The sequence below is a fragment of the Podarcis tiliguerta genome, assembly GCF_965153285.1.
Source record: "Podarcis tiliguerta genome assembly, chromosome: Z".
Taxonomy (NCBI): domain Eukaryota; kingdom Metazoa; phylum Chordata; class Lepidosauria; order Squamata; family Lacertidae; genus Podarcis; species Podarcis tiliguerta.
In genome coordinates, this window is record NC_139553.1 from 24,960,538 (window position 1) to 24,975,206 (window position 14,669).

The window sequence follows — 14,669 nt, forward strand, 5'->3', positions numbered from 1 at the left end:
ACGGCACATGCTTTGCATCCAGAAAGCCCCGTAAACAGTTCCCACAGCATCTCTGGCTAAAAGGAAATCGAAGATCAGCACCTGGAACAGTCCTTACCTGTGACCTTGGAGAACAGTTGCTAGAAGAAGAGAGAAGGGACCATATTAGTCTAGATCAGCCTGCACAAATCTTGGGTCCACAGGAACACAGCAAGAAAAGCAGCTTCCCGCTGCCCCAGATGAACCATAATGCCCTGATTACCAGCTTTCATTTTAAAAAAGGAGGGAGGGTATGTTTCTAGCATTTGGAGAAGCTGAGATGCAAGGCAAAATGCGCAGGCACTATTCTTCTCATTTGTTTTGTGAGTAACTCACCTGCTGCTGCCTTTTGGGGATGCGTGAGTTTTAATTTGGAATTCTCCTCCTCCAGCAACCCCACCCTGGAAAAATTCCTGTGGATGCCCGTATTTGGGTCTCCAGTTGTTGTTGGAATACAACCCCTATGATCCCCAGCTAACAAGGCCAATGGCCAGGGTGATGGGAGTTGTAGTTCCAGAGCTCAGTCTTCCCGCGTGTCACTTGTAACAGTCATTGTTGTTGTTACTGTTGAAATCAGTGGTTGAAATCAGTCTTGTATCGAAAGGTTCAGTGTGCCATCTTGAATCAAAATGGCACCCAGTTTTATCCAAACACAGATGAAAACCTGCTTCTTAACCTCAGGAACCATTATGCAAAATTTGGTTAGGATAACTTAAGAGGTGTCCCAATGCATAGTGAAAAAACAACAGTTTTTTTTTAATTAAAAAAGTTTTATGTATGCTGTTGTACTTGCACATATTTTTACGATGCTGTAAATTGCTCTGAGATGCAACATGGGAAGTGAATGAAGTAAGTAAGTAAATAAATAAATAAATAAATAAATAAATAAGATAATAAATAGTCCATACCCTGTTTAGAATTCACCTTCAGGGGTATTTGTTTTTGTTTTTATTTATTTTGCCCCTCATATCTGTACTCTCCTTGCATTGCCATTGTTTTAATGATAAGCAACATGAGCCCACAGCTGCTTGAAGAAGAAAGCTCCTCCCTTTTTATCTATTAAACCAAAAACATGTAATGTAATTCAATAACATGTAGAAAATAAAGTAATAAAGAAAAAATATATAATTGAACAGAAATTGAAATTAAACATATATTTTGGGTCATTGTATTCACAGTCCATGGGAAGTATAAGTATTGGCATTGGAAGGTCCTTTTTCTGGTATAATTATTTCTGCTTTAGTGATGGATGGTGCAGGCCCACTTCTGACCCCATGTAGTATCCCATGGGTTTTGGCAGGGTACTCACTGTGTGAGAAAACCTTCCAATGGGTCTACTCTAATACCAGGGCTCGTCCACCAGGCAAGAGGAGTGAATTGCCTTAGGCAGCAGGATCCACTTTAGGCAGTATATCCCTATGTGGATCTTTCTTGCCCCTTGTTCTTGATGTAGAACTTCCCTCACCTGCCCTTCCCTGGTGGAGAGGGGTCTATCTCAGGTGCCGAAATGTATTGGGCCAGCCCTGCCTAATACCACAAAGCAGCAGGAACCAGGATCAGATCAACTGTTGTGTTTACCGGTGAACAGCCGATACACTCAGTATAGTAGCTAAAACTTGCTTATGCAGGCAAGGCTGTGGCTGCATACACCCCACCCCACTCCAAGAAAATATTAATTCTGGGCATTGTCATTTTTAAGGGTTGCTGGGAATTGTAATTCCATGAATTCTTTTGAGGGGGCGGGTCTATGTGCTTTGAATGTGCTTTGAAGCTATGGTGTGTTCACAGCCTAAGACTCCCAACTTAGTTCCCAGGAAACCATGGAGCGAACCACACCCAAATAGGGGAGGGAGCTTCTATCACAGACTAGGCACGTCTCTTTAAAGATACAGGCCACACACACTGAAGTAGGTATCAGTAAGTGGTCCTCAGATTGTACAACATTCTCATTTAAAGTTGAAGAGTTGCTAAAAATTCCAAATAGTGGTGTATCTCACTGGAGACACCAGTATTAATACTGTTGTCCTCCTTTATGTGTAAAATAACTTTCTGCCACATAGTTGAAAACAAACGTTGCTCTCTGCTATGCCATACGTTCTGAATGAATTCTTCAGCAATAGCTGTGAACCAGATTAGACTGTGCCATAAATCCTTATTTTATCCCTCTAAATATTTCCATTTTATTACCAACCTTCCACTCCCTCAAAAAAAAAAAAAAAAAACCAACCAGGCTCTGGCAGCTACCAATATATAAAGAATCAATTCTTTTATGCAATCTATTTTCGTTTGGACCATCCCATATCCTCAGTAACGCTAGCGACGGGGAAACTTGATACTTCGCCCCTGCAGACTTTTTTCAGACTCAGCATCAGAGTGTCTTTTCGTTATCCAGCTGCCCAGAGGCCAAGGGAGAACCAGCCAGTAGAAAAGGAAGCCCTGCTACTGATGGGTTAAAAATGTGCAGACCTCTGCATAGTGTCAGGACGCTGGAGCATGTGAATTCTCAGAAGCAGGGACGCTGCCGTAATTCAGCGCGTCACCCAACCCAAAAAGAGAAGGATGATGAGGGCAAGTATAGTGGTTCTTCGAGCGCGGTCGCCTCCTCCTTTTAGGCTGGGCTCTTAAGGGTTAAGACGAGGGGGGAAGCGTTGGTGGACGCACAGGCCGGCTCATGTCCTGTCAGTGGCGAATTCGCAATTTCACTCCCTTTCTGAGCATCCTTGCTCCCTACTGCCAGCAATTTCTTGCTGTGGTCGTACACTCCAGCAACCCAGATTCTCCACCGTTCCGCAAATTCTTGCTCAGGTTTCAAGCAAGCCACTGACAGCAGCCTGTCCTATTTTGGGGAACGTAGCCTCCTCGACTGCGGATGCAGCTTAACAATAACGCAGGAAGCATGTTAAAGAACTGCAGCTATTTGCCTTGCACGTTGTGTTCATTTCTCTTTATATCTCCATTTTCCTGCTCCGATCCCATAAAGGACAATCTCTCTTGCAAACAAAACCCCCAGAGCCTAGTTAGCGGGACCGAAGGCTCCCAGACACGGATTGCCTGCCAGCCACAGCACGGTAAGGACATGAGCACTTTTGGCTAGTTTTGCATGGCAGTTTGATGGAGCTAACTGAATGTGGTTCTTCCCACGTACCCACCCACCCCGTTTGCATCCATCATTTCCAGATCAGATTTGTCGGCATGGCAGGCAGCCCCTGGCAGTCCCAGTCTCCATTTTCATCCTCTGAAATCTTCCAGCCTTAAGTAACACATTTAGATTCGCCGTTCTTCTCTCTCTCTCTCTCCATTCTGGAAACTGACGACGCACATCGCCAATGCTGCTCAGTTCCATTCAGCTTACCCAGGAAAAAAAGCATGTCGGGGTTTTGCTGTCGTCGTCATCGTCGTTCTGTGTAAAACCTTACCGAATCCTAGTTGCTTTGCTTGCCTGGGTTGCTTTAGGTATTAAAGAAGGCTCATTTTATTCGTGCTTGGATGTATCTGAAGAAGTGTTTCTGGAACAGAACCCACCTCTTTCGTTGGGGTGGTGTTTCTGTCGCCAACATTATCCAGAAGCTTTTCTTCCAGCGTTTGGGTGCCTTCTTGCTGGATTTAAATAGATGTCTTGACTAACTAAATAAAAAATAAAAAAATGCAAACGCAGCAACAACGCTTCAGGGCTGTTTCACAAATTACTCAGCAGCAAACCCATGTTTGCCCATGAGTGTACACACAGCAGGACGTTGCACCAAGATGAGGGTTTGGAAGGATGTCATTGTCACATTCGCACATTCTGAGCTGGGGGCTGTGTGTGCATATGAAACATTATACCTTTGAGGTGAAATGTGCAGAGGCCCTTATATGGCAGATGCAAAGGGTTTTCTTTGGCATCTCTCTATTACACGTGCTGTAACTCAGTTGTCGAGCACCGTATTTGCATGCAAAACGGTCCCAGGTTCAGTCCCCGGTTTCTCCAGGTAGGTCTTGGAAGGACTCATGCAGAAACCCTGGAGAATTGCTGCCAGTGGGGTCCCAGCAGCACTGCACATTAAAAACAGTGTCATATCATTTTAAACGTCCATGGCTCCCCCAAGGAATCCTGGGAACTGCAGTTTGTTCAGGGTGCTGAGAGTTGCTAGGAGACCCCTATTGTTCCCTCACAGAGCAACAATTCCCAAATGGATTGGGAATTGCAGCTCTGAAAAGGAGAAGGGAATTAGGAGGCCGTGTTTGGCGATTTGTTTGTTTACAGGGTGCCCTCTAGGGCATTGCCGTTACAAGATAGCTTACATAATCATGAAATACACACACAAAATGTTTGAAACAAGAAAATCCAGACAGCAACTTCTCAATATTTTTAAGCACTGGTCATTTACTGCACATGTTCCTAAAGCAGCAATATGCATTCCATTAAATCCACACAATGTAATTGCTTTAACTTGTTTTGCGGGAGAGGTGGAAAGCCTTTGGCATTCCAGATGTTGCTTGACCACAACTTCAATCAGCTCTAACCAGCATGGCTCCTGGTAAGGGATGGTTGGAGCTGTATTCCAGCTATCCTTCAACATCTGCATTTCTTTGGATTTTGCGATGCAGGCCACCAGCCAAAATAATTTGTACAGAGATGCATGAAGTAGCATACAGAAATACATTGTGTTAGGCGAAATCATGATTTGCACTGAGCGGGAGAGCTGAGGAAAATAACAACTTTGGGAAACCAAAATTGACAGATTATTCCATCCCTGGAGGGGTGCAGGCATTCCTTCAGATAACCTGATCCAAAACTTTAGGGCTTTACAGCAGAAAACCAGCACTTTGACTTAGGCCCAGAAATGCCCTGGCTTGCATGATAAACTTACTACAGTGGTACCTCAGGTTACATACGCTTCAGGTTACAGACTCTGCTAACCCAGAAATAGTACCTCGGGTTAAGAACTTTGCTTCAGGATGAGAACAGAAATCGGGCTCCAGTGGCGCGGTGGCAGCTGGAGGCCCCATTAGCTAAAGTGGTGCTTCAGATTAAGAACAGTTTCAGGTTAAGAACAGACCTCCAGAACGATTAAGTACGTAACCAGAGGTACCACTGTACTAGTTTAGGATTTGCGTTGCTTGTTTTGACCACCTGGCCCCAACCAGGATTGAGGCAGCCATGTTCTTCACCAGTTCAAGTACCTGAACCACCTTCAAAAGCAATCCCATATACAAGACATTACCTGCAGTCTAGGATGAGAAAGATGATGGATGATTATGGTGTTTCTTTGCTTCTTTGCCCAAGGAAGGCTTATATAACTAAAACGATCATTTATTTAGACTTCCTATCATTTTCCAGCTGCCCACTCAGACCATAGCCATGCTGTATTAAGACTGCCAGACAATTAGGAATTGCAAGGTTACTAGTCTGGATAGCTCACTTGGTTAGAGTGTGGTGCAGACAACACCAAGGTGGCAGGTTCAATCCCCATATGGGGCTGCATATTCCTGCTTTGCATGGGGTTGGACTAAATGATCCTCACGGTCTCTTCCAACTCTTTGATTCTATGATCTGGTAGTGGCAAAATGGCCAGCACATATTACACTGATTCTGTACCAGTTAATTGGCTATTTATTATTTCATTTCTGTGCTCAGTATAGAACACTGATATTAATGTTTAAAGGATCACTTATATCCATATGAATATGTCCAGGCCTTTAATATCAAGCATACTTTTCCATGTTTATTTGTAATAAAACAAGAAAATCTTTAATAAAAACTAATTAAGAAAAAATATGAAGCTCAGAGACTGTGATCTTTGTCCCATCACTGGTAAATAGGGATGGATGAATGTCAGCCTCACTTCCTCTCAGTTTCATATTTTTCCAATCTTAATTTCAGTCCTCTACATTTCCACATCAGTTTGCAAAAAAAAAAAAAAAAGGGTGGGTGGGTGTAAAAAGACCTCCAGAAAATTCATCATCATTTTAATGTGGATTTCTTTTAACATGCAATTTCATATAATATATTCATTTTCACAATCTTCCCAATATAATGCAAATTTTTATTACTTTATACATTTTACGGTTTATTCAATTTTGTACACACTGCTTGGCTGCAGAACTGCAATACACGATTCAGGGAAATGTGAATTTTCAAGAACGGTTGTGTTTCGGTTCATGTATTGTATAGTTTCAAAAAGTGTGAATTAGGTAGATTTGCAAACAGAACAAATTTCTCCCCCATCTCTGGTATTAGGATATGAGAGTGCAGAGATAAAGCAGGCCTGTCATCAGCTATTGGTCAAATGGAGCATTGGTCAAGGGCACCCAGAATCTTGAAAGGACCCCTCACTAGCCCACCAGAGCCCAGCTATGTTGCCATTCACTGTCCATGGTGCCTGCCTGCCATCTTAAGTTACCCAAAATATAATGCCCTGCCCTATACATCTATGAAATGCATTGATTCCATAGACGTATGTTGCAGGCAGAGCTATACCCATCCTGGTCAGGGGATAATTGGGGGGGGGGGAGTGGAGTTCATTGTCAGCCCCATGCCAAGGGCCCATCAAACTGTGGACCTGGCACTGAGATAAGGTCATTCATTGCAGGTACTCAAATAGTTTGTGCCAAATCCAAGGGCAATCAGTCTTGGTGTGCTCGCTACTGAAAATTTCTCCTGCATCTTGCTCTGTTTTTCTTATCCTCTATCAGTTAATGAGAAAAGAACCTTCATTCAGCAATTAGCAAAAGAAAGAGAAAACATTGTGGTTGGCATACAGATTTTTTTTCAGGCTTCCCTTGTGGTTGAGATGGCCAAGGGTGGGTTTAGAGGGTTCTTCCTTTCTGCCCACAAATCATCATCCTCTCCAGGTGCCCACACTTTCTGAAACCCAAAGACATCTTCAGCTGGGCTTTCCTGTATGCCTGGGGAACCAGGAAGGTTGCCTACCATGACAGCTGTTCATAATTATTTCTTTAAGTGAAGAATTTTTAGATCTTTTTCTTTAAAAAAAAATCAGTGGATGATGATGATGATAGTTAATTTCCCCAGCTTCCACTAAAACCCACAGGAGACCTCATGATGTAACTCTTCCCAATGGGCCTTTTTTAGATTAGGGAGCTGGGGAGGCTGCATAGTGCTGGAGAAATGTTTAATGGAAAGGGTGGGGAACACCCACCACCCACAGCCAATTCACAATGATACGGTAAGCTCAACCCTACACCCACCAAGGTTTTGGAAGAATTCTAAAGTACCCTGAGAATGAGGAAGGTGGAAGGAAGCCTCTTTTCAAAGAAAGAAAACTGTAGGATAATTGAAGAGCATGTTTCAGCATATCACTAGTGAGTGTAGGAGTTTGGGGGTGGAGCACAGAAGCAGAAGTTCATCTCCAGGTTCTACTGCCTAAGGAGGTGAAGTTGATGACTACCAGGAGAAGGGCCTTTTCAGTGATGGTGCTCATTTATGGAATGCACTTCCTAGAAAAGTTCACCTGGTGTCTATGCAAGGGCTTTTTAGGTGCTTTTTCTTCTCTAAGCCAGTTGAACTAGAATGGGCACATATACCTGGTGCATTAGATATTTGCACCAATGCAACACAACAACTGCTAAATTAAAATAATAATCTCCACTTTAAAGCCTTGTTGAAAAAGTAAGACCTCCAATAGGCACTACAAAAACAACAACAACAGAGATGGCACTTGTCTGATATGTAATGGGGGGGGAGTACCTAAGGGCAGATGCCACCACATGAAAGGAGCACTTCAAACATTGTACAGAACAGGGCTCAGGATTAGATGATATCTAAAGGAGACTCTCTGCTGCAGAGCACAGCGATTGGTTAGGTATTTTAATATTTTAGCTGCTGCACTGGTTTCAAATAGATTATCAATGCAATAGTTTTTATGGCTGGCATTTTTGGTATTTCACTGGTAAACTTTTGCATAAATTTGTATTTGTAGATTTCTGCAAACCTCCCAAAGTTTTGTATACTTAAGGGTACTTAACCAATGGTCAACAGTTTTGGTGGCTGAATTTAGGATTATGATAATGGCAAAGATGGAGTTCTCAAAGTTAAGGCCAGAGGTGAGAAAGTTGCAATAGTCAAAGCAAAAGAAGATGAGAACATGGAACAGAGGAGGGAAAGGGAAAGGTCATGTTTTGCAATACTGTACAAAGCAGCAAGGTTTTACAACAGATTCAATGTGGGGAGCAAAGGAGAGAGAGATACAGTGGAGCCCCGCAAGACGAATGCCTCGCAAGACGGAAAACCCGCTAGACGAAAGGGTTTTCTGTTTTGGAGGTGCTTTGCAAAACGAATTTCCTATGGGCTTGCTTTGCAAGACGAAAATGTCTTGCGAGTTCCTGCGGGGCTTTTTTCCTCCCCCCCCCCTTTTTCCCAAGCCGCTAAGCCGCTTAACAGCTGATCCGCTAAGCCACTTAACAGCTAATCCGCTAAGCCGCTTATCAGCTGATCCGCTAAGCCGCTTATCAGCTGATCCGCTAAGCCCGCTAAGCCGCTAATAGCGCTAATCCGCTAAGCCGCTAATGGGCTTGCTTCGCAAGACGAAAAAAACTGCAAGACGAAGAGACTCGCGGAACGGATTCTTTTCGTCTTGCGAGGCACCACTGTAATAATGAAGCCAATGGCTTCATGCCTGAAGAAGATGGTGAATGGTAATATTGAGAGAATATGAAGATACAGTGATAAAATATCCAAGTCAATATATCAGACAATCAGTTGGACATGCGGGATTGGATGGAGGACATTAGCTATACAGTAGTACCTTGGGTTACATACGCATCAGGTTACATACGCTTCAGGTTACAGACTCTGCTAACCCAGAAATAGTACCTCGGATTAAGAACTTTGCTTCAGGGTGAGAACAGAAATTGTGCTCCGGCAGTGCGGCAGCAGGAAGAGGCCCCATTAGCTAAATTGGTGCTTCAGGTTAAGAACAGTTTCAGGTTAAGAATGGACCTCCAGAATGAATTAAGTACCTACTTAACCCGAGGTACCACTGTAATCACAGAGAGGTAGAGTTGGGTGCTGTCAGCTCCCACTAAAAGGCATGAGATTTGACCACACCATGCATGATCAGGGTGAAGACAAAGAATAGCAGAAGACTACAGATGAATCCTTGAGAGGCCCACAAATATGAGGAAAACAGAGAAAGAGTGTTCCCCCGTGGAAAAAAACAGGTTGGAAAAAACAGACCGAGGACTAGAACCCAGACTATGTGATGATGCCCTTTGCAAAAGCCTGTGCTGCCTTTCCACTCACGGATATTTAGCACAAACATCAAAGTATCCTCCATAAAGACTGTTCATTGTTTGCACACAGCACTGATAAGACTTTATCAAATCAAAAGGACTTTCACTGTCAGTTATATGCAGAAGACAACCCAGCTATATATTTCTACCCCAAGCCACCATCAGATCCTTTCTGTCCAACTGTTTTCCTGATTCTTGGGATAGTGGATAAGCAACTCAAACTCTACTATGTCCAAGACATTTCTCACCAAGCCATTCTCTCCAAGATTATTTTCCATGAACTTTTTCATTTCCCGCTATGACCAGCCCAGGGCAGCACCTGCAGGTACTTGATAAAGCAGCTTTGATTTCACCAAGCTGTTCTGAGTTTGCCTGGGAACCTTAAAGTATCTAGGGTGCAGTAGAATAAATTGGGAATTCTTGGTCAATTGAACCAGTTTCAGTCTGGAGTATAAATTTACTCTAAAGCCAAATCTCTGCAAGGCTACCCAGCAAAACCATTGCTGGGGTAGGGTTTTAATAGTTGCTGCAAAATAGGTGGGAATCTTTATGCAGATGCTGCTGCATGTAAGGAGATCATTTAACGCTGGCACTTCAGAAAGCAATCTGTCAATTTCAGTATTTGTATTGGAAGGGTGACCTTGGTGCTAAAAGCCTCTCACTGTGGTATTTGCCTTCCTGCTGGTGTGAGATTCTAAGAGGCAACTTGGCAGCTAATTCCAAACAAGACCATGAAAGGCTAGCCAACCTCTTTGCAAGAGTTCACAGCCTTTGACCTACATTTGGCCAGTCCACCCATGAGGCAAGGTGAGGCGACCCACCCCCCTGCCCCGCTCAGGCAGTAGAATCCACAGGGGCAGCAGATCTTGATGTAGATTCTTATCCCCCACCCCAGTTTCTCATATAGATCTTCCCTCACCCCTTCTTCCCTGGCGGGGGAGGGTGCCATTTTGTGGTTCGCCTCAGGTGCCAAAATGTATTGGGCCAGCTCTGGAACTGCAAGGTGGTCATACCTGGCCTTGGCAGTGTGGCCTATCAAGGGCATCCATTTGCAAGCAGCAGCTGGGCCAGAGGCATGGATCTCACACCAGTCCTGGCTGCTCAGTTAAACAAGCTCTCATCAGCAAATCAGAGGGCGAGCTTGATTTCACTCTGAAAGAGGGAGGGTGAAGTCTGTGCTTGAGCAAGGATGTACATATACTAGTCAGAACGCTGGAGGTCAGCTTGACATTAATAGGACATAATTTTTCTTTGTTGTCTATTGAATGTGTTGCCTTACAGAAGGAATTACCCTCCCAAGGTGCTTTAAAATAGTAAAACAATATAATAAGGTTACATTTAAAAACACACACAAAACAACACACACACTTTAGAATAAGAGCAGTGAATGAATAAAATATTGAATTGGTTTTTAACCTGCCTTTCAGGATAAATTATCCTTCCCATGGTAGATTTTGAAAGAACTCGGCTGCCTTTAGGCCCGTGGTGAGTTTGTTCCAGCCCTCCAGATGTTGCTGGACTAAAATCCCCATCACCCTGGACCATGGACCATGTTGATGAGAGTTGGACTCCACCTTTTCAGTGCAGTTAGGCCAAGGGACAACTGTTGTCTATGGGATTCCTTTCTGCAGTGTGGGTCCTACGCAGAAACAAAGGAATTGCAATCTGAATCAAATGAATTTACCTTATGCATTTTTATCAGTTAATGCCACTGAGAACAACCCCCAGATATAACACCAAATTCAAAATCGGAACTACTGTCAAGTATAAGTACTGCAGCAGGAACAGATACGGCATGCAACTAGGGGGAAATGTACAAGACCCATAGCTTGGCTGTATTCATACAGTGAATACAGTTTGGGATATGTTGTAACTGTACATGTTTAAACTTGGTTTGGAGAAGGCAGGGAAAGAATGATTAACATAAGGAATTTTATGCTACACAGGATTCATTTGTATGTTTCTGGAATGAGTATTTTTAGCAAAATGCAGCAATTGATTTTTATTTTATTTTTAGAAAACCAGTAAGGTAATTAATGAGTCTGTGTGTTTGTGACTATAGGATTGTCTCCAAATAAACTGGCAGCCAGTATAAGTACTGGTTGAGATGTGCTCAATTCTCCAAGTTCTAATCTTCAAGTTCTGAGCAAATGACCTTAAGCAATTTCAGATTCCGGAAACTTTTCTTAGGCAGTCCCATCAAAAACCCATTTGTAAGAATCTATTGTGTAATTGCTGTAATGGGATAATACATCCTGTTCTCAAAATAGTTTGTGGATCTAAACCACCAGGCTCCCTGTGAGCAATTAGTGACTATCCACAGGTCTAAAGAGGTAATTATCTAATGTTAGCATGTGTGCTTGAGAGACCCCTGACCTCTAAACATGCTTTCAGAAAGGCAGGATCCTTTACTGGTGTCATATGGCATGTTGTCCCAAGTTGTTGTTTAGTCGTTTAGTCGTGTCCGACTCTTCGTGACCCCATGGACCAGAGCACACCAGGCACTCCTGTCTTCCACTGCCTCCCGCAGCTTGGTCAAACTCATGTTCGTAGCTTCAAGAACACTGTCCAACCATCTCGTCCTCTGTCGTCCCCTTTTCCTTGTGCCCTCCATCTTTCCCAACATCAGGGTCTTTTCCAGGGAGTCTTCTCTTCAAGGTGGCCAAAGTAATGGGCTTGATCTTCTTGCAGTCCATGGGACTCTCAAGAGTCTCCTCCGGCACCATAATTCAAAAGCATCAATTCTTTGGCGATCAGACTTCTTTATGGTCCAGTTCTCACTTCCATACATCACTACTGGGAAAACCATAGCTTTAACTATACGAACCTTTGTTGTCCCAAGTATGCATCTAAATCCTTCTGTGACTAGAAAAGCATACCAACACACCAAAACTACTGATATTTATTCAAAAGAACAATAGGTATTTGTCAGAATCCATTGGTTGAGCCATGGCAGCATATACATATACAGCCATAGGCTGTACTGTACGATGATCATGCTCCTAAATGTGAAGAAATAATCATTCCTATGTTAAAATGGGGAACTAGCAGTGGAAAGATACAATACAAATACAGTGGTATCTAGGGTTAGGTACATAATTCGTTCTGGAGGTCTGTTCTTAACCTGAAACTGTTCTTAACCTGAAGGACCAGTTTAGCTAATGGGGCCTCTCATCCTGAAGCAAAGTTCTTAACGCGAGGTACTATTTCTGGGTTAGCAGAGTCTGTAACCTGAAGCGTCTGTAACCCAAGGTACCACTGTATAGGTACAATGTTCCCTCTTCTAGCACTCTAGAATCTGCATGTGTGAAGTTACATCAGATCTTTATTAGGAGAGCAGGATCACAGGCATGGACCCTCCACCAAGCCTCTGATCCTGTGGCAAGTTTACAATGTTCCTTTGAGAATGGATAGGTAATGGGAGCAGAAGAACACAGCAGACCACCAATGCTTAGCTCCTGTCTTACATACCTATTTTGGAATTCACAGGAGTTCGAGATTTAAGGGGAAAGACTTTCTGACTTCAGAGGGAGCAATTAGGGGAGGGATAGCGGCATGCACAGAAGGGGCATGTTTACAGATGGAATGGGATGCCATCAACAAAGCTTATCTCTTAGATCATGGGTAGGCAAGCTAAGGCCCAGGGGCCGGATACGGCCCAATCGCCTTCTAAATCCAGCCCGCAGACGGTCCGGGAATCAGCATGTTTTTACATGAGTAGAAAGTGTCCTTTTATTTAAAATGCATCTCTGGGTTATTTGTGGGGCCTGCCTGGTGTTTTTACATGAGTAGAATGTGCGCTTTCATTTAAAATGCATCTCTGGGTTATTTGTGGGCCATAGGAATTCATTCATATATATTTTTCAAAATATAGTCCGGCCCCCCACAAGGTCTGAGCGACAGTGGACCGGCCCCCTGCTGAAAAAGTTTGCTGACCCCTGTCTTAGATGGTGATATTGAATAGACTGCCTTGTTGGGGACAATTGCTGTGGCATGTGGCTTCTTGTTTTAGCAGAGCAGCTTCATTGAGACACTGGTCTCTTTATGCATTTCTGCAGGACTTCCAGTCTGATGCAGGAGTTTTAAGGTTCCAAAATTTGATTCTCAGCAGCTTTTGTTTGCCAGTTACCTTGTGATCTTTATTGCAACCCAGCATTTAGTCAGGTGATTTAGTCAGTGAGGTTCCTGTCACTCAGTGGCCTTGCCAGAAAGAGGGTAAGGCATCAAGGGGTAAGTATGATGGCAAATAAGGTGCAGGAATGGAATTTTACCCAGGATCCAAGCTAACCTTTGGTTAACTTCCAAACACAAAATTGAGGCTGACAGTTGAATCACTCAACTAATTTACACTGGTGTGAATTGCAAAAAAAAATAAAAATAAAAATTTAACAAAGCTTAAAATGAAATCCATGCCAGTGATTATTATACACATAAATAAATAACCAGATTGACTGCTTGAAGTTTGACGGGTTTCAGGGAAGCTAAGCCAAGCCTTGCCATTTCACACCACTAGAGGGTGCCAAAACATTACCTAATACAGCACCATTTCAGATTTTGGGCACATGGCCTGATTCAATCTGTTACCATCCCATGAGACAAAGTCAAATCGTATCCTGATAGACAAATGTCTTGATTACTATAAACAGCCAAAAGGATCCAACGAATATGAGGCAGGCTTTGATACTTCTTAGGTTAGTGGTATTGGACGCTCTGGAGTTATTAAGCAGCAATTTTTCCGTCCAGCATGGTTGGCCAGTTTTAAACTCCATTATAAACATTGCAGTCCCTAGAGCATGGGTAGGCAAACTAAGGCCCAGGGGCCGGATCCGGCCAAATCGCCTTCTAAATCCGGCCCGCAGACGATCCAGGAATCAGTGTGTTTTTACATGAGTAGGATGTGTCCTTTTATTTAAAATGCATCTCTGGGTTATTTGTGGGGCACACGAATTCGTTCATCCCCCCCCCCAAAAAAAATATAGTCTGGTCCCCCACAAGGTCTGAGGGACAGTGGACCGGCCCCCTACTGAAAAAGTTTGCTGACCCCTGGACTAGTGCATCAGAATTCAGCAAATATTGTTTGAAGGCACAAGTAGCACATATTGTCAGAGGGTGAGAGTGTGGGTGTGAGAGAGAAGCGAAGATAATCACCAGATCAAGGGAGTGAATCTCCTACGCTTGTTTACTCAGAAGTAAATCCCACTGATCTCAATTGGACTCACTCCCAGGTTAGGTACATACCATCTTGCACTCTCAAACATAAAGAAATTGTCACACCTCATTTATAATTAACTTGGCCTGGCTATTTAACCTAGTTCCACTTTGTAGTCCTGTATGACTCCTTCCCTGAGCACTTATATGGTGCCTTTTCTCTGTCTTCTTTTAAACCCCTTCTCAGAACCTTCTTTCCTAAGAAGTCT

At 43.3% G+C, this 14,669-nt stretch overlaps 1 protein-coding gene and 1 long non-coding RNA gene across 2 annotated transcripts in view; one reads left to right on the top strand and one right to left on the bottom strand.

Annotated features, from left to right (window-relative positions):
* The first annotated feature begins 2,621 nt into the window (after nt 1-2,621).
* The window catches only part of AMMECR1 (AMMECR nuclear protein 1), a 123,293-nt gene continuing 111,245 nt past the window's right edge, over nt 2,622-14,669 (top strand). The window contains exon 1 of the mRNA XM_083423867.1: nt 2,622-3,086. Coding sequence (XP_083279993.1) covers nt 2,888-3,086 — 199 coding nt within the window. The 5' untranslated portion in view covers nt 2,622-2,887. The remainder of the gene's footprint in view (nt 3,087-14,669) is intronic.
* LOC310669771 lies at nt 4,217-10,882 on the bottom strand. Its single transcript, XR_014507374.1, has 3 exons — nt 10,669-10,882; nt 5,091-5,229; nt 4,217-4,863 (listed from the first exon to the last, which is right to left on the bottom strand). It is a non-coding gene; the product is annotated as an uncharacterized lncRNA (long non-coding RNA).